Source organism: Lineus longissimus, chromosome 10 (assembly GCF_910592395.1).
Source record: "Lineus longissimus chromosome 10, tnLinLong1.2, whole genome shotgun sequence".
Taxonomy (NCBI): domain Eukaryota; kingdom Metazoa; phylum Nemertea; class Pilidiophora; order Heteronemertea; family Lineidae; genus Lineus; species Lineus longissimus.
Genome location: NC_088317.1, coordinates 11,676,974 through 11,702,150, shown reverse-complemented (window position 1 = coordinate 11,702,150; position 25,177 = coordinate 11,676,974). Strand labels below are relative to the sequence as shown.

At 42.0% G+C, this 25,177-nt stretch overlaps 3 protein-coding genes across 3 annotated transcripts in view; 1 reads left to right on the top strand and 2 right to left on the bottom strand.

The window, feature by feature from the left end:
• The window catches only part of LOC135494754 (TELO2-interacting protein 1 homolog), a 412,060-nt gene that overhangs the window by 319,153 nt on the left and 67,730 nt on the right, over positions 1-25,177 (top strand). The window lies entirely within an intron of this gene.
• Positions 3,218-3,871, bottom strand: LOC135494329 (ATP-dependent DNA helicase PIF1-like). The gene has a single exon (XM_064782245.1). It carries the CDS (start codon positions 3,869-3,871, stop codon positions 3,218-3,220), a length of 654 nt encoding a protein of 217 aa, XP_064638315.1.
• On the bottom strand, positions 18,450-19,706 carry LOC135494328 (uncharacterized). The gene is made up of 2 exons (XM_064782244.1): positions 19,222-19,706; positions 18,450-18,633 (listed from the first exon to the last, which is right to left on the bottom strand). Exons 1-2 carry the CDS (start codon positions 19,704-19,706, stop codon positions 18,450-18,452), a joined length of 669 nt encoding a protein of 222 aa, XP_064638314.1.

The window sequence follows — 25,177 nt, the reverse complement described above, 5'->3', positions numbered from 1 at the left end:
TATGTTTTTATTTGAGATACGAGCGCAACCAAACGTCTATTTAAGTGTATGTCTATTTGAGATACGACACAATATGTTTATGTCAGGTACGTCTCCGTTAAAACGAGCGCCACCAAATGTCTATTCGAGTCATAACACGACATAAAATGTCTATTTGAGACAACCTCTATTTATGCGGAAATAACCGCCCATGGTAGTCATTCCATAGCTTGCAAACAACAGAACGAGTCCTGTCTGAGATAGTGACATCCCTCCGCAACCAATTAGTGCCAACTTTTCTGGGCGACACCTACATCAAAAGCAAAACATTGTTACTTGTCTATGCTCATACAATGAGAGTATAAAGACATCACAACAATACTACTAGGCTACCCTAGCTTGCGAAATTCAGAAAATATCCTGTAGGCCTAGGCCCTGCATGAAATTTTCCTCAATAGTATTGCATAGTAAATGATACCTGTAACTGCCGCTCCTCGATTTGCCCCCGTGCTGACCGTACTGAGTAGAAGTTACGACGTAATTCGTTAAATCTTTTTATTAGTCGATACCACTCGTGGAATCTACAAAGACAAAGAGTTGCAGACAACATAAGTTTCGAACAACATCATAGACAAGAATACAGACCATAAAAGGGTTAAACCCTGAGTAGCCGTTATGAAAATGATGCAAACATGCATCTACATACTAGTAAGACAGGATGTGACAGGATGTGCCTATGAAGACACATTCAAATATTTGAAATGCTGTAGGCCAGACGGTGGCGCCATCTTATAACACCTCATGGCAGGTCACGTGACCGCGCACCTTTGGGCGTGAAGTGGGTGTGTGAGGTTTCCCATATAAGTACATGGAGGCCTATCAGATAAAAACACATTTTTTGCCAAAAACATCGCTCCTACGAACTAGGGTCTTACAAGACAAGATCAATAGATCATCAAGAATAGTTTGAGCCTATGCAAGTGACCGTAAAGTGTGTAATTAACACTTTTATAGAAGGGAAAGGACAGGGCGGAACCTCGCCAAAACACGTTCTACCAACAAATCTGAGGGTCCGCACAAAAGGGTTGATTTTTGACATAATAACAAGTGACGTCCTTACTGGACCAGTTGTAGGCAATCTGGGCATCATAATCTTTGGTTTTGACTAGTTTTTATAAACTTACCACTTTAGGGGGCTTTAATATTATATAAGTTTTGACAAATCGAGAAGCGACAGTCTTTCTGACAAATCGTAGATGGCAAAAGCACTGCGCATGCCCAGACCAGCTTCCTCATCCGCTGACAAGGAAGCGCGCCAAATTTGAAAACGTAAACTAACCAAGCCTTTACTAGGCGCACTTACAATACCCATGCCATCCATCAGAAACAAATTACTTACAGACGTGACTGTTCTGCTTATGCCTACTCAGCGTTTCTTTCGTGAATTGAGCGCATCACCTACAGAAACAACAGCAGCATGGTAAAAGTTGTTCTCAACAACTTCCGTGTTGAATGCGTCAGTCGGATAAACCTAAAAACAAAGACAATATTTAGGCTACATTACAAATAGTACAATAACACATAGCATGATAGGGGCCTGCGGCCTTCACAGGGATGCAAGGTCACCACCCCCCCCCCCCCCCCAGACTTTCTGTATCTAGGCCTAGGCCTAAATTCGAAAATATGTCAAATTTCAAAAAAAATTTAACGATGTTTTCAGCTGAAATTCAGTTTGAAATGAGCATTTAAAATGCACAACAGACACCCTTCAGCTCTCTTCTACTTCTGCAATGCCATTTTAGGACTAATCCCTTGATTATTTCATTGTAAAACCCTGGTAAAACCAAGAAAAAACACATGCACATTGCATTGGGAAGACATTTTTTCCTGCACCTTAGAGGCATAGTCGATTAATATTCATACTAATTTATATTCATGATGTCATTCTCAATTTTCATTGGTTCTTCCAAATAAGGCTCTACGAATGAGCATCGATGATAAGTCTTCCAGCAACAAAAACACGTGCTTAGTGCAATGACAGTTCAGAAACATTTAGTACAGGGTAAACCATAATGAATGTAACAAAATGAATGTTTTGGATTGTATATTATGGTCCGTATATCATGGTCCATTGGTCCAGGGCCATGATGAGGGGGGGAGAGCCACACCCCTCTTTTCCAAAATCTGCATGGAAAATATGAGGTCTCAGGGAGGAGGGGGGGGGGGGCAGTTCTCAGCCCACACTATTATTACAGGGCTTTGTAAAGCCCTTCAAGTATAATACGCGGGGGGGGGGGGAATTCAAAAGTAAAGTTCATGTTTATAACATGATAGTCGTTGGTGAAAGTGTAAGGTGGAGATGGGGAGCACTCAGTTCCTATACATGTATGTTGTTCACCAATATTCTTTGGGCCCTTTGTTCCAAGGCGAAGAACAAATATAGAACAAACAATAAAAAATATTCCTCTCTCTATTTGACATTTATTAATGAACAATCCCAACATATATTTTAACAGAGATTAAAAAAACATATTGTTTACTACAATAAGTTCTGGTTCAAGTGCCTTTGATTTTGCAAAGAAAAATCCTAAGAGGCCAACAATTGGACTTTTCTACTAAGGAAAGCCTTAGAACTAACCCTTCTAACTGATAAATGCTGTAATAAATACAGAGGTGACTTCGATGATTACAGAGATCATATTGAAAGGAATTGACAGGTAATTTACCAACTTGAGACTGATTTATTTCATATTTTCTACTTAGACAATGGGTAGGTGGGGGGTGATATTTTTTTTGTAAAAACACGGTTTCTACGCAGTATTAAAAATAATTAAATGGCATTATTAGAGGTGTTTGAGTATTATTAGCATTATTTCGCATTAAAATCATACTATTTTCTTGTGTTGGCATTATGAAAGGTATTATGGTGTTCTCAGTAGGCCTATATTCCAAAATAAATATGTCTGACTAGAAAGGGACCCGTGGGCAGTGATACTTGAAAGTGCGGGTTAAGTTGAGTTATTGACCTATGAGGCGAACGCGTAGACAATAAATGACGATGAATGGCTGAAGTTTTGGTCATTGTTTACTCTGTCCTAACTCGACCATAGGTATTTCCAATTGCTACATGTGCTACATCTTATTTAAAGTTATTAATTATGACGATTCCAAGAGTAGTGAATGGTTTGAGAAAGTGTACAACATGTCAGTTTCGGCAAAGACCATGAGAGATTCTGGTTTAGAGGACCTCATTGTAGACGATGTTTTGCGTGAATGATGGTCCCTGTCGATCGGTTGGATTCACCTGTACATATATCGCATGGTAGGATCGGGCTCTTGATAGTGCGATGTATAATTGGCCGTGTAAGAATACAGGCTGTGGGAGGAAAAGTCCAATTTTTTGGAAGGTTTGTCCTTGTGCCTTGTTGATGGTAATGGCGTACCCCAGTCGTATTGGGAACTGGTATCTTTGGAGAGTGAATGGCAAGTTGGCGTCTGAGGGAGCAAGTTTGATTCGGGGTATGAACACCCTTTCGTTGAGATGGGCGCCAGTGAGAATGTCCGCATGGATTGTACGGGGATGGAGAGCCACAACTTTTAGCCGTGTGCCATTGCATAGTCCGCCTTTGATGTCTAGGTTTCGCAAGAGCATGATTATCGCACCAACTTTGACTTTCAGTACATGTGGCGGCATTCCGGATGGTGTGAGTGAGTTAAGGAATTCCATTGCGTAGTTCGTTTGTTCTTCAGGGTTTTCACAGAGGGCTGAATCACTGCTGTGGTAGATTTTGGGTGGTGCGGGGATCTTTTCCAGGATGAGGTTCTTTAGTGTCAAGGTGGCATCATTTTTCGGTGTGAGTATGACGGTGTCATGTATGTCGTTGCTGTTCATGTCTTGAAAGACGTCGTTGACAATGTCGACGGACAACGTGCATCAATCTGGGATGTCAATGGCATATGGTATCGTTGTGCGTTCACTTCGGAGGGTGCCATTTTCAAGCTTAAGTAGCCACTGCGAGAAATCGACTTGGGTTGGATCGGCACGCATATTGCGGGTGAGGTGGACGGTTTGGATTTGTGGCCATATCGGAGATTTTTTTATGCAGTTTTCGATTGTTTTTGTGCGTGATGACCTTGGGGTGACAGGAAGAACTTGGCGGAAGTCACCTCCAAGTAGAATGACATTTCCACCGAAGAGAATGTTGCAATTGCCAGTAATGTCTCTTAAGCAGGTGTCGATGGCGTGAAGCGCATGAAGAGGCAGCATGGATACCTCGTCTATGATGAACACGGTTGTGGCACGTAAGCAATTAGCTTGTGCTGACTTTGGGGATACATTGCACATGCTTGTATCCAAGATTGGCACTGGGAGCTTGAAAAGGCTGTGTACGGTGCACCCGTCAATGAGGAGTGTGGCGGCGATGCCTGTCCAGGCTGTGGCTTGAACCTGAAACGGTGAATAATGCTTGTTATAAGGTTGTGAAGATACTTGAATGTGGGGAAGGCAGAGATGTTGGTGGTGAATATAAACAGACAATATAAACAGACAATAACCTTACGGTTATTGTCTGTTTATATTGAGATGGTTGGGTGTGTAGTTGTTATTCCTTTCTTTATGTGGCGTGACGTTTGTCGTGTTGATTACCTTCACATTCCTTGCTGTGAGTATGGATATTATGGTGTTGTAAACAGTTGTCTTCCCTGTTCCTCCTGGCCCATCAAGGTAGCAGACATGTGGTTGGACTTGTGAGTTGGGGTTGACAGCAGAGGTTGGAGGCAGCTATGACATTGTCGACAATCATCTTCTGGTCGTCGTTCAAGGAGTCGTATGGGAGGCTCATGTGCATGATGTTGGTTTGGTCATCCTGTTGTGGGAGCACTGATGGCGGAAGTGGTGTTGGTAGGCCGAAATGTGAGCAGGACAGACCTGAAATGTAGTGGGGAGGAATTTAATGTAAGGTGGTCTGTATATGGTGGCTTGAAGGGAGGTGTGAGAGCAGAAGTCGGGCAGTGATCTTTACCTGATTGTGCCAATATGTCATTGATGTGTAGTAGTGCTGAGTTCTCTGCTGTGGAGTTGTTGTGGTGCCGAGCAAAGTCTTCGCTCATTGCATCTTTGAATTGTAGCCATAGATGAAGCGGGTAGACTGGATCACAATAGCAGCATATGATTGCAAACAGCTTTCGTAGTTGACTGGGCATTTGGAAGGTTGCAGCTTCGGTAAGAGTGTCTTCCCATTGGGAGTCGTCCACAATTAGTTGTCGCAGTTTCGCGGCTTCGTGAAATGAGGGGGCCACTATGCCATCGACAGTTTGTAGTGCCTTGTAAGATTTTGCGCCTGGCGTGTGAAGCAGGAGAATCTGTAAAGCAAATTTTTCAATTTGTCTTGGACTAACGTGGTACATGCGGGCAATGATTTTGTCACCTCCTCTCTTGCGTGTTTTCCACTGTTTCTTTGAACGGTCGTAGACATAATGATTTGGTACCTCCGTGTATAGATATTGATTTGCTGTGGAATTGGTTGCATTCAGTGAGAACCATGCTGTAAGGGCAGTGTCCATGTTTGCTGTGAGTGCCTCGTCTTCCTGACCTGGTTGGAAGTAGACTGGCTGTTGTTGAGGCAGGTGGACGGGTAGTCTTGTGACCGAGTGGGATTGGTTGTGCATGTGGTATTCTGATAATATCTCCACATGGCTTCTGGTGGGCTGACATATCTGGTGTCAAGGAAAGTAGTGATTTCATCATGGTCAAGTGTTGCCGTGGATTGGACTTCAATGTTTGCCCTGTCGTGGCCTTTATAAATATTCTTGAAGAGGTATTTCACACTCTTGACAGTCATGCAGGCTTCGAGGTTCATGTGTGCATTATACTTGCGGAGGAGCCATGGGTTATATGGGACGACGTACCTGAAATAGTAATTTACTTAGATTAGCTTGGGGGAGAGCAGTTTTGTATGCAGCGAGTATTCAATAGACATGAAATTGTTCAATGTAATGTAGTCTGACATGCATGCAGTTGCGATATTACCTGTTGTCTACTTCTCTTGATCTGACTGTTGCGATGATGCCATTGTCTCGGCGCTTATACATTGGGTAACCATTTTCGGTGATGACTGTTCGTGGTGCGAAGTCTTTTGGGAAGTCCTTTTGGCATGCACCATTCTTCATGCAGACAGAATCTGGATTCAAGTGTCCGCAAGGGCCATGAATCATAGTGCTGGTGACAATTCTGTGTAGTTCTGGGTCGTCTGTGTTGGGCGGAATTTCTGCGCTTATTACGGTGTCGATGTCGGCTTCATCTCGCAGCTTGGAGTTGTCAGCGAGGAAGATGAGCATATGTGAGTGTGGCAATCCACGTTTCTGGAATTCTATCACATAGACCATAGCCAAGGAGGATACCGCGGTGACGTCACATCACGTGATCCCGACCCATATTAGTGATCGCTATGGCCAATCAGATTCAGTCTACTGACAGCACCAGCACTGAACACATCTCCACGTCTCACTGTCTGGTGCGCTCCTGTACACAAAAACACCAATAGACATGAAATATTGCAATACCTAGTATGGATTCTTCCTGTGTAAAATAAAATGTACAGAGCAGATTAACTTCCACGAATAAAAAAGACGTTTGGCGTGGCCAAAGTGCGGAAATAATGTCTCCGCTAAAATACACTACGAAATACACTAGGCAATGCACTACGCAATATACAGTAGAGATGCAGTTGAGTTTGTTATTGTTTTGACTTAGAAGCCCGCCCATATCATAATATATTGGTCGTCGCGAGAGCAGACCCTTATTGTCAGGTTCTGTCATTATGTTTGTGGCAGCATGTGCCTAGCAACCATGCCTAGCAACGGGCATTTTACACTAAAAAATATCTTTAAAATCATTTATTTAAAAATTTGGTTCCGAGGAATTGTTTGCAGTACATTCAGCCTCTTTGTCACCAATTTTGAGACAAATCGGAGTAAAAGTGTAGACGCTGAATCGATTTGTTTCAGGTCCGTTTAGCTAAATGGCGAGATTGACTATGAATGAAGATAGTTTTAGCCCTAGGATGCTCGGCAGTTGTTGAATTGAAATGCAAATTGCGTTGCCAGTATTTGTCCTATTGTAATAAAACTTAAGTTTTCATTAAAGTTCGTTATCTTGTTCATTAAGTCCTTCGTCTCATGTAAAATGCGAAATGAATAAAATTATTAATTGGGAGCTCAAAATTGATGAGCGTGTATACGTAGCATGCAGGAATGTTGTGCTGGCCAGCGAGCAGTATGGTGAGTTTCTTCACAAAGCTACGTGTCTTTATCGATGATGTATGAAGAAACTACGAAAACCCAATGTAAGCAGTAATCTAATCTGTAATACTCTCAAATTTCAACGAAATCAATCAAGTATTTGCCGAGAAATTAGAAATTACGCACAACTTTACAGGATCGCGTCAGCCATAATAATGACATTAATGTACATGCAAATGAGGACTGTCACTTGCTCGTCAATACCGATTAGCTAATCACGTGGGCATAATTATGATAATAAGGTACAGCGGTGGAAAAATTCAAATTCAAATTCAAATTCTTTTTACTCTAAAACGCTAAATAGTCTGGTTCTCTGACCTCGATCTCCGGGCTTTTGGTAGGGTTTAGGAACGGGTCAGGTAACAACAACCGTCTACAAATAACACGGCAGAAAAGAGGAGTGTTATTTTTAGATTCAGCCATTGTTGTAATTTCCCGAGCCAATTATCGTTTTACGGTCGAATTGAGCGCTGTATCTGTCCTAGGATTATGCCTATTATTGAACACATCATTCTACACTGTAGAAATACCGGAATTACTCTTAAAATGCGCGATTACGGTTATTTTATGTTTCAGACAAAGGGGTTTCCCCATATAATGACGTCACTTTTAGCGATATTGTCATTTTCGCAAAAGTACGATTTGGGACGCTAAACCTTGACCGATTGCGTTGGTTTTTGCAGGATAGGTTGTTTATAATATTAAAAAAAATTAGGCATAAGAATTTTTGTGGAAATGGTGGTTTAAGCTATTGTTCTATTTATAGATTTTTGTTATTGCCTGACCTACGACAGCGAGAGTGAGGTCAGGAGCCCAGACTATAAAACGCCCACTAGGGGCCAACGGTTACATAAAATAATTACAAAATATACAATATAAAGTTACAGGGTATACAAAATAAGATCACAAATATTTAAAGCCAAAAACATAATAATGGAAATCAGGACAATATAGAGTTACGCAGTTTAAAGAACTCGTTGATAATCGCAGCAGAGGGAGGTGAAGGATTTTTCAGAAAAATTGTAGTCAGATCCGACAGAGACAGAAAATGGAGATCACTTTATTACAACTGCAATGAGTTTTGCTGTTTTGACGCATATTTAGGGCACACCGCAAGGAAGTGAAAATCATCCTCAACCTCCCCTGACTTGCAAACCTCACACTTTCTTAGACTACAGTGTCTCCCAGTTTTGATTCTTAGACAATGGGCTTCCAGCATTAATTTTGTGATACAAGCCCTGTGTTTCACTGATTTAATATCATTTAAATATGTTTGAAGTTCAAATGAAAACATAAGATTACTATACACCGAGTTTTTTATTTGTTGCGATTTCACCAAAAATTTCATGTTGACAAATATCTCTAATCGTTTACTGGGCATTAGAGTATAATATTTTCCAGTTATCCACATTAATATTCATTTGATCAAGCCATAGGTACCCCAACCCGGAGGAATTAAGAACAACATTTCCAAACTTTGGGGACGTTCTGGCATCAACGCGACGACCCATATTCGCCTATAGGCTTGTTCATGTATTCATGAAGTATGAACTCATTTCGGTCCCATACAACTCTAAGAACAGTCAATTTCTCTTTAAATCATCACCGAAACCGCGATATCTGCAGGAAGATTTCGTTCTAGTGTCCGAAAATGCATGATCTTACAGGGGCGCTAACTCGACAAATAGAGGGGATCTATGGGGATCTATGCGAGTTTAAGGTCCTTCAGGTCTCGAACTTGTAAAATCTGTAAACATGCCTCCAAATCCCATTATGATAATGAAGAGATTGCCCCATATCTGGGAGACTGTTTTGAAACCATCGCTAATTTTGGAAGATCGGTGCCCGGCTATTTGGTTTAAAAAACCCTATTTTTCCCATCAAAACAGCACTTTTCATTATTCAAATGATAGCTTATTGTCTGAAGACTTATTTCATAGCAGAAGAGTACTAATAACTCTGATTTGATGCGAAAAATCTAACTTTTTTGATGACTTGATTTTCCCTTGGCCGTGGATCGAGTTTGTTTACAATATGCAGCGCCATCTTGGAAAAGCCGTGACGTCACCGCGGTATCCTCCTTGGACCATAGCTGCATCTTCACCGAGAACATGTCTTTTTGTTATATCGGTCAAGAGTTCTTGTTGGTATTGGTGAAAGACACGGGCAACTAAATCGGGTCGGTGAGCAGCTGTTTGAGTCGCTAGCAGATTATCAGCGATGGCCGGCCAGCGTGGATTACATGTGAACGTCAAGAACAGATCGGGTTTCCCAAACTTGCATACCAAAGCCATGGCGTCTTGATAGTTTTGTTGCATGGCTCGGGGACTGCCATGGAAGGAGGAGGGCAGGATGACGACTTTCCCTGGTGTCAAATGACGTTCTACAGCTTGTGTAGTGAGATGGTCCACCAGTCCTTGGTACATTTCAACCCTCAGAGATTTCTGATTTTTACGAATATAATCCAATTGTGATGCTTCTGTTTTAACGTACGCGTCTACAATGTACTGCTTAAAGAGTTTTCCAGCATGATGTAATGGGGAGAAGTGGGTGCGGCACGCAAGGCGATAGGAGTAGTACTGTAGCAACGTCACTTTGAATCTGGTTTTGGTTCGGTGGTTTTCGTCATGCTCTATTCCATTGTACCAACCAAGGTCTCCTCTTGGGAACAGCAATGGATAAATCATAGGGTCGCAGTTAGGGGACATGTATGAAATCCTTCTCGGGGGGTGATCTTTGGGATATATGACGATGTCGGGTGTGGGTGGTGCGCCATCATCTCCAACAAAAATGGTGGCAACTTCGTCAAATTTGGGCTCGTTATACCGACGTTGGTCTGGACCTCTTTTGAATGTCATTGTCACTGGCTGTGTATCAGAGGCAGGACTGTTCTCAAGAGATGCCATCTGTTGAAAAGCCAGGGCAAAGGGATTGATATTTGCAAGTAAGACATGCAACGAATGCATAATACTTGCAATGCATCCAGTATTGATGGGATTGGTCATTCTGGCCTGTGTTGCCTCTGTACCCTCAATGATGTATGACTGTCCAAACTGTGGTGAGGTTTCACTTGGGGGATGCAGAGGGCCAATTCTTTGGTAGATTTGGCCATGTATCCTGTAACAGTAGGGTCCTGGTGTTCGTGGCGTGAACAGTTGTGCGGATAATGAAGCAAAGGCCATTGCACTATTGTACTGTCTGATGTGTGCCTTAAAGTTCAGTGCATCGGAGGTATTTTGCAATAGAAGATTCTCGAGCATGTAACTGTGGCAGTGATACTTTCCCATTGTGACAACAATTGCTTTTTTCATTAGGAAACCTCAGAGCAGCACAGTGAGGACACTTGTCAGTCATGGGGCCAGGATGAAAAGCATCAGGGTGACGGGTTGGGTCTCTGGCTATGTATGTAGTGCTTGGAGCATGGTCATGATGACTCCTGACTGACCGAATATCAAGGGTTGAGCGACGTCTCCGAGGCATGTTTAGATGCTGTTTACTGGAAATGGGAGGAAAGGGGGTTGAAATTGGTGTCACTATTTGGTCAGTGGAAAGTCACACTTGAAGCCGTTGTACCCATGTCAGCACCTTGTCTTTGGAAGGCAGATTGACAGTGGGGTACTGTAGTTCGAAAAGGCGAATGGAATTGAAAGAAAGGTTGTGTTATTTATAATTTTTTTTAATAAAGTAGAGTCATTATATATATATAGTTTATTTATCGTACTCTTGTACATTTTACAGTATTGTGCATTGTGCGCTTACAAGAAAAGGTGCATTGAACAAGACAAGAACGTAAAAACAAAATACATGTATCAAAGTCTATTTATGAAAGAAAAATTCTCATGGATCCTCTGCCGCGGGGGGGGGGGGCAAAGGTCAACTTATCATTCGCATGCTAGATGCGTAATAGTATCTGACAGCTCATCTCTATCAAAGAGGTGATAGTCACCCCTGTCTCTCATCAGTATAAGATCCCTGATCACACTGCCTATGTCATTCGTTTCGATATCACCAACTTTGTTACCCCTTCTAATAAGGTTGTCCCTATCGGTCCCTATCTTCTCACATAGTACATTGATGTTTCCCCCGACGGAGGAACTACTTCCGTAAATGACTAATTTCGCAGACAGTTCAACCAGTTCATTATTACTTCTCAGAGCAGTCTTAAAAAATTTTAAAAACCTGCTGTGCATCTGAAATTCCGGATTGATATCCCGGCATATAGTAGGCAACAAATTTGAGTGTGTCCGATACGGTAATTTGAATAGTTTCCTTATACATTTCCTCCAGGTCGTAAGCAGTCTATCCATGTGCCTAGAAGAAAAATCCCACAGTACGCTGCCGTATAAACACATGACATATGTTTTGAACAGGCGATATTTTACATCAATGTCGCAATGACCAAATGCAGAGACAAGTGCATTAGTTCGGGCAATCATGTTTCCAATAGCTTGATCAATAAGTGTCTGCTCGGCGTGGGGGCCTATGATATGGCCCAGGTGATTTGCTATATCTTCTACCTCAAGTCTGTTGTTTTGCCACCTTAAAAAAGTATCGGCTGCTTCTTTTCCAAACAATAGGAAGTGTGTTTTAATGACATTGAACAATAATCTATACTCCTCGGAATATCTATCACAAATCTTAAGCATTTCCTGCATGCCATGTCTAGTGGGGCACAATAGAACTACATCATCGGCGTACGCCAATGCCCCTACAAATTGTTGGCCAATATAACATCCGTAACTCGACTGTTTCAAGTCCAGTAGCATTTCATCCGAGTAAATGCAGAATAAAATAGGGGACATTACTCCACCCTGCTTTATACCATTTTTTACATTAATTACCCTACTTAGAGTGTCCTTCCATTTTACTTGGACATATTGACACGTGTACAGCGTTGCCAGAAATTTCACAATCAGTGGACAACATTTCTTTTTTACTAACAAGTTGAACAGCCTGGTGTATTCAATCCTGTCGAATGCACGACTGGCATCTAATAACGTCACGTAAACATTACTTCCATGCGAGAGATAATAATCAATAACTTCTTTGAGCACAAATGTACACTGGGTGGTAGAACTCTTTTTCTTAAACCCAAATTGCAGATCAGATGTGCAAAAAACCTGAGGGCATTTTTCCATAATGATGTGGTCTAACACCTTACATAAGACACTACTTAATGCAATTCCTCTATAGTTATCAGAATCGTTAATAGACTTTCTCTTGTTCTTGGGGATAGGAATTATAATCGACCTTTTGAACGCCTCTGGTATGTAAGAATGGGACAACATGAGCGTGAAAAGCTCCGCTAGCTTCTTGTCGAGTACCTCTGTACCATGTATCAAATGGTCACTAAATAGAGTCTTCCCACCATCATGTTTTCCTTTGTTCAGTTTGAAAATAGCAGATCGAACTTCAACTGCTGAGATAGTGTGGCTAATGCACCCACATCTGTTAGTTTCACATCTAAAGTCTATGTCGTTGTCCAAGTCTTTAATTATATCACTCATCTGATCCTCGTCGTAACCAACCGATGAATATAAAGCCTCATATTTAACAGCAAACCTATCCGCGATGGATCTGTCATCCATAGCATCATCAATTCTCACCGCGTAGGTCTGTTTCTTCTTTTTTCCCCTATTGATCAACTTCCAGAAGTCGCTGTCATTCTTTTCCAGGTATGCCATTGCTATTCTATTACTCTCAGCTACCTTATTCTCCTTTTTGGAGAGTTTGACGGCATGGTGGTATCTCGCCCTAGTCGTTTTACGGATCTCGAATACGACCCCTTGCCTTTGCGACCCCCCGGCCTTCCAGATGTTGTGCCAAAGCAGCGCCCTTTCTCTAAGCTCTCTAATGTTTTCGTTCCACCCTGGAAAAGGTTTCCGACCTTTTGCCTGAGCATTGACCTGACAAGGAAAACATTCTTCCCCTGCAGTTAAACATGCACTAATGATATCATTGTGTAAAGCCTCGATCCCTTCCTTGTGGTCATTACATTTGAATATATTACAATAGTCGCGTGCCGTTCTTTCAATGGCGTTCACCTCCCTGTCTAGATTAAACTTATATTGCACAATGTCTTCTGGGGCGAGTGAGTCCCATTTAGGCACATTTCCTCGGGCACCGGCTGACTGCCCTTCATTATAAACATGTTCAATCTGCATGTTAAACTCGACAGAAAGTGGCGAGTGATCTGAAAAGTTATCGACATCGTGAGTCACTCTATGGTCAGATATGTCCCCCAGAAGATTCTCTGTGATATAGAAATGGTCTAACACTGACCTGCTGTTGTTTATATTACTCTCGAATGTAAAATCAATCTCACCAAAATCGCTGATAGTCTTCAGTGACTCTGACTGCAGGAATATCTCAAGTTGTTGAGTCGTGTTCAGATGCGTTCTGACCCAATCTACATTAAAATCTCCTCCAAGAATTATTCGGTCAATATCTTGTTGAGCAAACAGAGCAACAAATAAAGTACTTATTTTTCCTCATCGGAAGACAGCAACGCCATGGCCTGCTTCTCATCAACATCATGGACAATTTGCTTAGATACTGATTCAGTTGCCACTTCAGCCTTTCAATTATTTGCATTTCCTTCGAGGACCTTATTTTTTTTTGGTGTGGAATCCTCCTCGGATACCTGACTCAGAATGGAGTCATCAACGTCATCGTCCTCAAACCCTGTAAAAGGAGTTGGAGTTTTTGCTCCGAAGAGGCGTTTCACAGGCGCTGATTTTCGCATGGGGCTGTTGCTGCGCTGAAGGGCCGCCACCTGCGTCTTCAAGGAAGTCTTTTCGCGAAACTCAGCTGAAAGCTGCTGTTGTAAGCTTTCAGCTTTTTTAATGAGACACTGAAAGTCTTGGTTTACATCGATTTTCATCTCCTTCAGCAGACTTGTCCTCTCAGCCTCTTTGACGGTTACCTGAAGATTTGCAATATCTCCTCGTATCTTCCTGAAGGTGGATTTCAGCTCTTTCACCAGGCTCACAGTCTGGCTTACCCCACTTGGTGTAGCTGACATCTGTAAATAGAATTAGAGACACGTCTGGTACACAAAAGTGATACATTTGTGAAGTACGGTATGCCTTCTCAAAGGCAAGCTATAGTGAGGCCTGCATTAAGTGAAGTGAAATTCAAAACAGCAGAGTTAATCAGTGTGTCAGTCTAATTTGTGTAATGTATAATAGTAGGGCAACATTATTTACCTCGCTCTCTGTGATTGTCAAGAGTACTTGTAACTTTGGATTGATCTTGGCACAATTCACTCAATCTTGCATGGAAGGCAGCACAATTCACTCAATCTTGCATGGAAGGCAGCTGTCCGGCTGTAAAATGAAGATGAAGACGATAAGTATGGCAGTCCTTAAAGGGGCCCTCCCCTTAAGACACTCATTTTTCAAAACCAATTATCCCATTCAATGCGATTAAAAGTACCCGCCCTGAACTTTGCACGTAAATCCGTAGTCTCTATCCATATTAAAAAGAGGTTTTAGCGATGTATTTGCAGTTTATAATGGGCGCTGCCATTATGGTCTATATTTAGCGGTCACGTGATCGAATTACTTGCGAGTGACGTCACTTGTGCTGTTCATTGCGCACATCCGCCATCTTTGTGATTTTTCTAAGTTTTGCTCTGTTTATTTTGGAAATATGCCGTATTGCATCGCTCAACACTGTCAAGTTTCTGATAAAAACTATGTGGAAAGAGGTGCACACTTTCATGTGCTACCTTCGAAGAAGAAGGCAGCTCTGCGACGGCAGTGGCTTGCCAAATGTAAGCGGCCTGAGCCAAGGGACAGCCAGGCGAGAGTATGCAGCGAGCATTTCTGTCCGGACGATTACAAAAATTTGGGCCAATTTCGTGCTGGATTTGCAGATCAGCTCCTGCTCAACGGGGATGCAGTACCATCAATTTTTGCCCAACCAGAGACACCTCCATCCCTTCCACCATCAGCGAAATCCCCCTCTGCTAGTGCCAAACGGAGGAGAGACCGACAGGCATCGAGGAACAAAAAAAAGGTAGGCCCTATGCACTATACGATGTAACCCAGGATGTACATATTGATGTGCATTCTGTGTACAGTTAAGGCCTACATCGACAAGGCTGCTGTCATGATCAACACAGTGTAGCCTGTAGGCCTATGGTGCAGATAGTTTGGCAGAGGCACACAAAACTGTAGGCCCTAATCACAGCGTTGGCACAGTGACAGTTGTTTGCCTATAATTAAGCTTTGGCAATGATAATGGGATGTACATGTCATGATGTACTGTAGGCCTGCTCAATTTTATTTTGAAATGTTCCTTTGTCTTTCAGCTTTTGAAAACACTGCTTACTCCTGGAGCTGGACATGGTGATGATGATAGTGATGATTATGACAATGGAGAATCGGCAGCTGAATATGAGAGCAGTAGTCAACTCAATCAGACCATTGAATTTGAGTCTTCTAATCAACTTGGAGAGGTCATCAATGCTAGTCCTGCATACACCATGACACTGACAGAGCAAGTCCAGTCAATGCAAGCAATTGAGCCACACTGTAAATGCTGCAGATTTGCTGACCAAACCCCTACATTTGGTAAGTTATTAGAAAAAAGACTCCAAGCCCATCAATCATATGAGGACATTGTATCAACTATCATGTCCTCTGGTTTTATAATCTTGTACTTGTAGGCCTGCACTAGTGCAAGTAGCCCTCATGCAATAGATCCTTGAGGCTAGTATGCACTGAGTACTTGGCTTGTCAAGTCTGTAAGCTAATCTTCTATACAAAAATGTAGACCTGCTGTTGTTGTTTCAGATAAATCTGTTCAAACTGACATGGACCAGACACTGGCTGCCATTGCCAAGGACCACACCTATGCAGCGAAGAAACAACCCTCGCGCAAAGCTTCAAGTGTTGACAGAGTGGACGCCAATATTCCTGACCACAGTTCTACTCCGGAAACGGAAATTGCCATACAAACTTGTTCGGTTGTGGAAATGGAGCCCGAGAGCAGTGATGACGACGAAGACCCCCCCGATGATGTTGACGATGTGGACTTCTTCCTACCTGATAGTGAATCAGACTCTGATATGGACTCGGACATGGAGATGGATGAAATCGCCAGCGACACGCGCTCAGATTTTGAGGACATGAAGACCTATTCTGTGCCAGACAACATCGCTGACGATAGAAAGTTTATTGTATTTGAGTGTTCGTTGATGGATTTGTTTAGGAAGTGCCAGAAATCAGGTTGTGCAGCAAGGGTTCGGGAAGTAAAAAAGATTTTGTCTGGGTCTAGGCTCATTGTTACTTCTAAATGTGAAGCGGGGTGCACATACAACTGGTCATCACAACCTACCTTGGATAAAATGGGGGCTGGGAATCTTTTGCTCTCTGCTGCTGTCCTGTTTTCTGGCACTACCTATGCAAAGTTAGCAGACATGTCAAGCTACCTGAAAATGCCAATCCTTGGCAAGAGCCAGTTTTATGTGCTTCAGAAGCGATATTTGTTCCCTGTTGTAAACGAGACATGGATCACGTGTCAGACCATGGTCTTGGATGGGCTCAGCCAGGAATCGGACATTGTTCTCTCTGGCGATGGGCGGTGCGATAGCCCAGGGCACTGTGCAAAGTATTGCACATACTCAATGATGGACACGAAAACAGGCCTCATTGTGGATTTCACAGTGAAAAATAAGGCAGATCCCAGTGTTAAGAACTCTAATGCAATGGAGCCGATGGGCCTGAGGGAATGCCTCAACAACTTGAAGAAGTGGGACATTAATATCAGTATCCTTGCAACTGATAGACATACGGTGATTCGAAAAATCATGAGGGTCGAATTTCCTGAAATTGCCCACCAATTTGACCTGTGGCACTTTTGTAAAAGTATCCTGAAGAAGATTACGAAAGCGTGTGGCAAAAAAAAACCATTGGCTCCCCTGCTAGAGTGGATGCAGTCGATTAGTAATCATTTCTGGTGGAGCGCTGAATCCTGCAATGGTAGTGTTGATGTCCTCCAGGAAAAGTGGGAATCGGTGATCAATCACACAGCCAACATCCATTCCTGGAGGGACAAGGAGCACTTTCACCAGTGTGAGCATCCTCCTCTCAGTGATGTGGATAGGAGGCAGAAGTCTTGGCTGGGTGTTGGTTCTCAGGCTCATGATGCCCTGGTCAAGATTGTTCAGAACAAAAATGTAAGGAAAGATCTCAAGTACTGCACCCTCTTCTGCCATACAGGTGATCTGGAGGTGTACCATTCCCTCATGCTAAAATATGCCCCGAAGAGACAGCATTTCTCTTATGAGGGCATGGTTTGTCGTACCCAGTTGGCCGCAATTGACAACAACTATGGTTCAGGTCGCCAGCAGGCTACCACAAAGCTGGACCAGCCAAGGTACAATGTGGTGCAGCCCAAGACTTTTACCAAAGCAAACAAGTGGGTGGCAAAGCAGGTGAAGGTCGCCAAGGACCATAGCTACCGAGAGGACATGGTCAGGGATGTGGTGCTGATGAGGACCCATACGCTCCAGAAGACACATGCAGTTCTTCCAGATGTCATGAGGAACATTGCCATAGGGGAAAAGCCAGAGAAGGCTGCAGCTATTCAGGCGACGCTTGAGCACACCCGATTTAGGAAAGGTGATAATGAATAATTGTATAGGTCAAATTGGTGGGCAATTTCAGGAAATTCGACCCACATCGAATCACCGTATGTCAGGATACTGATATTAATGTCCCACTTCTTCAAGTTGTTGAGCCATTGCATACTGGGATCTGCCTTATTTTTCACTATGAAATCCCCAATGAGGCCATTCAGGCAACGCTTGAGAACACCCGATTTAGGAAAGGTGCTAATGAATAATCGTATACATGTTCTTCTGGTTCCTTCCTTCTCGTTCACAAATGGGAACATATCGCCTCTGAAGCACATAATACTGGCATGTGAACTCAATTCTGTACAACTCAGAACATGTTTGACACAAAAATCTGCAATAATTGTATTTTATTTCAAATTCAAATCACTTTTGCATTCAGTTAATTCTACATGATTTAGTGATACGATGATACATGTATGAATATTATGGAAACTTAATACTGGTTGTATAATCATGAAGTCTTCAATGAAATAATGTCTCTTTTACTTTTCATTCCAATTAATGTCAACTGCCCTTGTTGTGCTTAGTCGGGATAAACTGTTTCTGTTTCATCTGCTTCCCTGAAGCCTGTGTACTGTCCATTTGGGTCTTGGAATGTCTCTCTGATGAGCTGTACCACACAAGAGGGGATAACCTTGCGAACTTTTTTGCCTAGTCTTTCATGGATCCACCAAGTAAACTGCCTATATGCAGCGAGTCTGTAGGCCCTGAAAAGATAAAATTGGAGAATACAGTGAAAAATTTGTTGTGTCATGGTAATACAGATACCCTGTTCAAGTTATGCTCTCAAGAATTAAACCCATGGCATTGAAATCTAATTGCACTTAGCTGTGTTAACTTTGTCAAGGTAAGGCCTAATCAGACATGCAGCTTTTTACACTCATGTTTTCATTGACATCTGTGAGTGCAGTAATTAGCAGTAATTAAGATGTAAAAACTGTGAATATGAAGCTATGGTGTTACATAAGCTGTGAACTCTTTGAACTTGGGCAGATGGTTGTAAACACATGAGAGACATTCTAACTGTAAGACTTAGTTTTTGTATAAACATGTATAAAATAATGTCTTGTTTTGTGAGTCATTTTTAATAAAGAAGATGTTAGCTATTTTTAAAACATGATTTGAAATAATAAAATAGACGAAGGCATTCGTACGATTTAATTATCTAAACTGACATTGTTCTTACTATCCATGAGCTAATCCCCCCCCCCCCCCCGGCTGCTTCATCCTCTAGCCTACTCCCCCAGCATCATACATAACAAGCCTATTACAGAAGACAATGAACTGACACCTACCTCTCTGTTATCGGCTCCACGAGACTAGCCCGTTTTACATCTTTCATTGCCACCAGCGCTGTCCTGAGGATTGGCTTCTTCAGGACGACCAACTCGAAATCGCAGTGAAGAGTTATGCTGTCTAGATCATCCGCATATATTTTGCCTTCAAGAGCTTCAAGTTCCTGACAGCACAAGTTCATCACTGGTGTTGTCATCGTGACACACCGATCACATGTACACCATTCGCTTACATGAATGGTAAGACGGGCCTCAAAGTCAATCGCATGAGTAAACGGATTGTCATCATCCCCAGGGTCCTCTTCCTCATCCTCGTGTGTTCCAGTGGCAGTGGCATTTTCAGTGTCAAGGTGCTCCTCTCCTTCAATCCTTCGCAAAGTTGGCTCAAAACGGTAAGGTTGGATACCCCCGTTTGTTTGCTGGACGCTGGCAGCGATTTCTGCGTCTTCCGACGATGAGTCCGAGAAGTATGCTTCCACATCCATGATGTTAAAATCAGATCTGATACGCCCCCAACGCGCAACGTGCATTTGTTTATATTTCGTCCAGCACAAGTGACGTCACGGCTTCAGCTCTGAGCACGTGACCAAACAATATGTCGGCGGCCGGTGAACTGTATCGCGGTATAGCAATTAATAACAATAACATCGTAATTAGGGGAGGTATTGGCTTGAAATTTTGTGTGTACATAGTTTAATCAATATTACAACTAATTAGGGAAGTTTGGTCTATGCTCTGATGAGCGGAGCGTTCCTTTAATGAATCCAGGCCTTTCATTTCTATCTGTCGGCATTGTCAGTGAGAAGTAAAATTAAAAACAGCTGAGTTAATCAGTGTCTCAGTCTAATTTGTGGAATGTAATAGTAGGGTAATATGGGCGGTTATTTCCTCATAAATAGAGGTTGTCTCAAATAGACATTTTATGTCGTGTTATGACTCGAATAGACGTTTGGTGGCGCTTTTCAAATAGACATACACTCAAATAGACGTTTGGTGGTGCTTGTATCTCAAATAAACATATATTGTCGTGTTTTCAGATTTTTGTGTATAACTCAAATAGACGTTTGGTGTCGCTTTCCCGCAAAAATGGAAGCTCCCCAAATAGACGTTGTGGGGCGCTGGAATCAATTTTAACGACGGCGACAGCGATATTGACATTATCATTGCGGTAAGCGACGGCGCTATTGCATGTATTGCATGTACATTTGATGTACTTGTTTCTCTCTTCTTCTGCCATAGCTATACACTGACAATCCAATTACAATTAAAATGGTATTAAGTCACGATTTTCCTCAGATACGGGCGCAAATAGCCATGTGCACTGCTTAGAGCAATAACAATAATATCGTCGTGGCAGATAAACCAATTCCAAACTTGCTCCAGAATTGCCGCACGCCAGCGCCACACAACGTCTATTTGGGAGCTTCCATTTTTGCGGAAAAGCGACACCAAACGTCTATTTGAGTTATTAACAAAAATCTGAAAACACGACAATATATGTTTATTTGAGGTACGAGCGCCACCAAACGTCTATTTGAGTGTATGTCTATTTGAAAAGCGACACCAAACGTCTATTTGAGTTATACACAAAAATCTGAAAACATGACAATATATGTTTATTTGAGATGCGAGCGCCACCAAACGTCTATTTGAGTGTATGTCTATTTGAAAAGCGACACCAAACGTCTATTTGAGTTATACACAAAAATCTGAAAACACGACAATATATGTTTATTTGAGATACGAGCGCCACCAAACGTCTATTTGAGTGTATGTCTATTTGAGATACGACACAATATTATTTCAGGTACGTCTCCGTTAAAACGAGCGCCACCAAACGTCTATTCGAGTCATAACACGACATAAAATGTCTATTTAAGACAACCTCTATTTATGCGGAAATAACCGCCCATAGGGCAACATTATTTACCTCGCTCTCTGTGATCTTCAAGAGTACTTGTAACTTTGGATTGATCTTGGCACAATTCACTCAATCTTGCATGGAAGGCAGCTGTCCGGCTGTAAAATGAAGATGAAGACAATAAGTATGGCAGTCCTTAATGAATCCAGGCCTTTCATTTCTATGTGCCGGCATTGTCAGTGAGGTGGCCATTATCAGTTTTTAAAGGGTGTCTTATATAATTTGCTTTCAGGATGGGAATGGGTGGGAAATGGATGCATAAATGGTGATGGATTTAGGAATGCATGTTGGGCACCATGCTCCATTGCATCATTGCATTGAGCATTGCATGCATACATCTGTACATAGGCACCTGCATGGATGTACATTTCTAAGCATGGTGGGCCTACATCTTCCTTCTCAATGATGCCAGAAAAAAAAACCTTCATGATGCAATAACTGGAATCAAAAACACTCTAGGCCATCAACAACACATTGATGAAGTGTGTATTCACAATTACATGCAGGTTTTGGATAATAAATTACCTTTTCAAGATGAAATTGATGCTAATGCTGGAGAAAAATGTGTGTGTCTCAAGACAATGGCTGACAGTGGCTGAATGGAAGAGGTAAGGTAGAGGGCTGTTGAATCCATCGCCCTCCACCCACTGATAAGTCAAGTGAGTGATCCGGCTTTTGCTGGCCCTCCCTCTGGGGTGATTACAAACGCTAATTACTAATCCGTTGAAGTAAATTTTTGAAAAAAAACAAAACGTTGCATCAGGGTAAGGTGTCACCAAAACTCATGCGAAATTTCAAGGCGATCCAACGCCCCTAAGTGTGACTTTATTCGTCCCCCTTCCACTTTTAAGATATAGATTATTTCTTTGTTTGTCTTGCTCCAAGGCTTCCTATGATATTATTTAGCATTATATAGCTAAGTGCATGCTCTTGCAAGCTGTAGAAACCATGAAAAATACAAAAGCCAATAGACATACATACATGTCTGTCAATTTCATTTATTTACTTGCTTTTTGGCTCACCGTAGGGGAGTCTATACAATACCGCAGTGTCCGTCGTCCGTCGTCGTCGTCGTCGTCGTCGTCGTCGTCGTCGTCGTCGTCCGTCGTATCCTAGTTCAAAAACAGTGGCACGTTTTTTAACCGCTAGGCCTATGAACTTAAAACTTTGTACACATGACCACCTAGGTCAGATGACCCGTGACACTAAATTTCTGTCCGATCTGATTCTCTACTTGGCCACCAGGGGGCCAAATGTGGATATCTAAAAAGTGTGATATCTCGCTTATTAGTGACTGGTTTTCGATAAAACTTTTGTGGTAGGTACTCATAGCAAGGATACATCATATATCTTACGGGCTTTTAATTTGATCTACTTTTCAAGGTCGCAGAGGTCAAATGGTGTGAATTGGTCGTTTGAGTGTAACTATGCCACGTTTCTCAACCACCAAAGCTATGAGCTTGAAACTTGGTACATATAACCCCCTATATCAGATAAACTCTGGTGCTGAATTTCAGCCTGATCTGATTCTTGACTTTGCCACCAGGGGGCCAAAACAGAAAAAGTAAGAAGTGCAATAGCCTGCTTATCAGCAAATTGTTTTTGATGAAATTTTTATGGCAGGGACCCCTAGCAAGGTTACCTCAGATGTTGCACGATTTTTCGGATTTGACTTACTTTTTAAGGTCGCAGAGGTCAAATGGCGTAAATTTGCCGTTCGAGTGTAACTATGGCACGTTTCTCAACCGCAACAGTTATGAACTTGAAACTTTGAACAAATGACCCCCTAGGTCAGTTGACCTTTTACACTGAATTTTGGTTCGGTCTGATTATTGACTTGGCCACCATCAGGGGGCCCAAACTCAGAACTCAAAAAGTGTGATTTCTTGCTTATTACTGATTTCTTTTTGATAAAAGTTTCATGGTAGGTACTCCTAGCAAGGATACATCACATATCTTACGGGTTTTTGATTTGACCCACCTTTCAAGTTCACAGAGGTCAAAGTTGAAAACTTTACCGTTCTTGGTACGTTTTGTCGTTGTTCAATGTAAAGAGTTTTAATTTTGTGTAATGATGCATCTAAGAAGCCACTATTTGTATGCCAAGTTTCAGCCAGATCGGAATTCAAATATGGCCGAAATTGCATGTTTTGTGGGTTTTTCCTCGTATTGTGGCAATCCAAAGGTCGTGAGTTCAAACCCCGGTCAAGGACAGCCAAAACTATTTTTATTTTTCATCTTTTCCTTTTTTCTTTTCTGAGTTCTATCTTACATTTTCTTCATTTTTTGATTTATTTGGTGCCATAGATTTAATTAGGCGGCCATCTTGGAAATCGTTTTTTGCCGATTGCTGTAGTGTAACGAGTGATGAAATTGTTATGGTCAGGTGGATGTGTCTACATCACATATCACCCTGGTTTGTTATTTGACCTACCTGTCAGGGTCACTGAGGTCAAAATCATCACTTTTGCAAATATGACTTGTTCATCCATTCTCACCAAATCATTTACCTTGACAACCAACCTACTGGTGGGGATTGCCCATCAGTATTAAATGCAATGAAGACAACAATTTTTGGCTACATACTGTAGCACTTTCTGTAACTGTCTACTAAAAATACTTACGGTGAGCACAATGGCCCCTGGCCGTTTCATTTGAGAATGTTTTCTTGTCAGTTACCTTCAAATACTTTTTGTGTTCCGCTGCCAATGGAAACGATGTATCAATGCCACATGGATACACCACCGGGTCCTTAGATGACTTGGTCTTGGTGCCTGGAGATTCACCTAGAAATTTCTTGAACAGGGAGGCTTTGCACTTCTTTTTTGCTGATGATGAAGGTGTCACATCTGGCGTGTCCGGCTTTTTCCGTTTCTCAAAGTGGGGTGTCATCAGAAATTCTGGACAGGTTGGCTGTACAGGTTTCTTAATCTTAGGGTCCTGGAAAAATGATTATAGAGCACTAAATATTTCGACAATTTCGGCGAATGAGGCAAGTCTTAGCCAGTGGTCTGCAACACACTTGAGAGAAAGTTTTATTAGTTCTTTTCGAAAAAAAGAATCATCATCAAGAATCCTGTAAATTTCAGAGACAATTTTGCCATAGCTGTAAACATCTGATTGGCAAGAATATGGAACCTTCCTGCAGAGAACTTCATCTGGGATCCAATACATCCTCTTTCTTGTTTTGTCAAGTTTACCCTGTGACAGGTGCCTGTAGAAAACCTTTTTCTCTATTTGTATTGCCAGACCAAAATCTATGAGCACTGCCCTGACATTCTGTGGATCACTCAAGTCTATTAGTATGTTGTTGCTTTTTAAATCACAATGTAACCACCCCGCTAAATGCACAGCTTGCATAGCTTCAGCAATTTGTTGAACTATCAACATCAGGCCATCTTCTTTAAGTAAATGCATTTTCAATACATTCAACAGAGTCATTGGTCTAGATGTATCGTCGCTGCCAATGAATTCAGTCACCAGACAGGAACCAATATCATTGCCAAGTAATCCTATAGGGAACAGAACACACGGGTGGGAAATGGATTGTAGAACACGTAATTCTTTCACCACATCATCCTGCTTGATCCCTGGCCTACATTGTTTCACTGCAACAAAGTGCTCTTTACTTCCAAAAATTTTCATTTTAGCCAAATGAACTGTTCCATATGAGCCTTTACCCAAGACTATCTTTTCTCCCTTTTCATCTCGTACATAGTTGACACAATCTTTGTGTATAATATTCACAGTAGCGAGTGCCTTATGTTGTCTCTCAATGATGTTGTTCTCTAAAGCAATTTTCAGTGAATTTTTAAGTTTTTCTTTTTCGCGCTTGAGAACATCCAATGTTGTTACTAAGTTTGAAACTCCCCCGATAAGGCTTTCACTTTTATTTTTTCACTGCACAAACGTTTGATATTGGTACTACTGCGTTTCTTTGCACGTTCACGAGCAGACTTGTTACTCAGTTTCTTCTTGAGTGACAATAGTTGTTGAGGCTGTAACCAAAATGTATTTATTTTTACTTTAGAATCA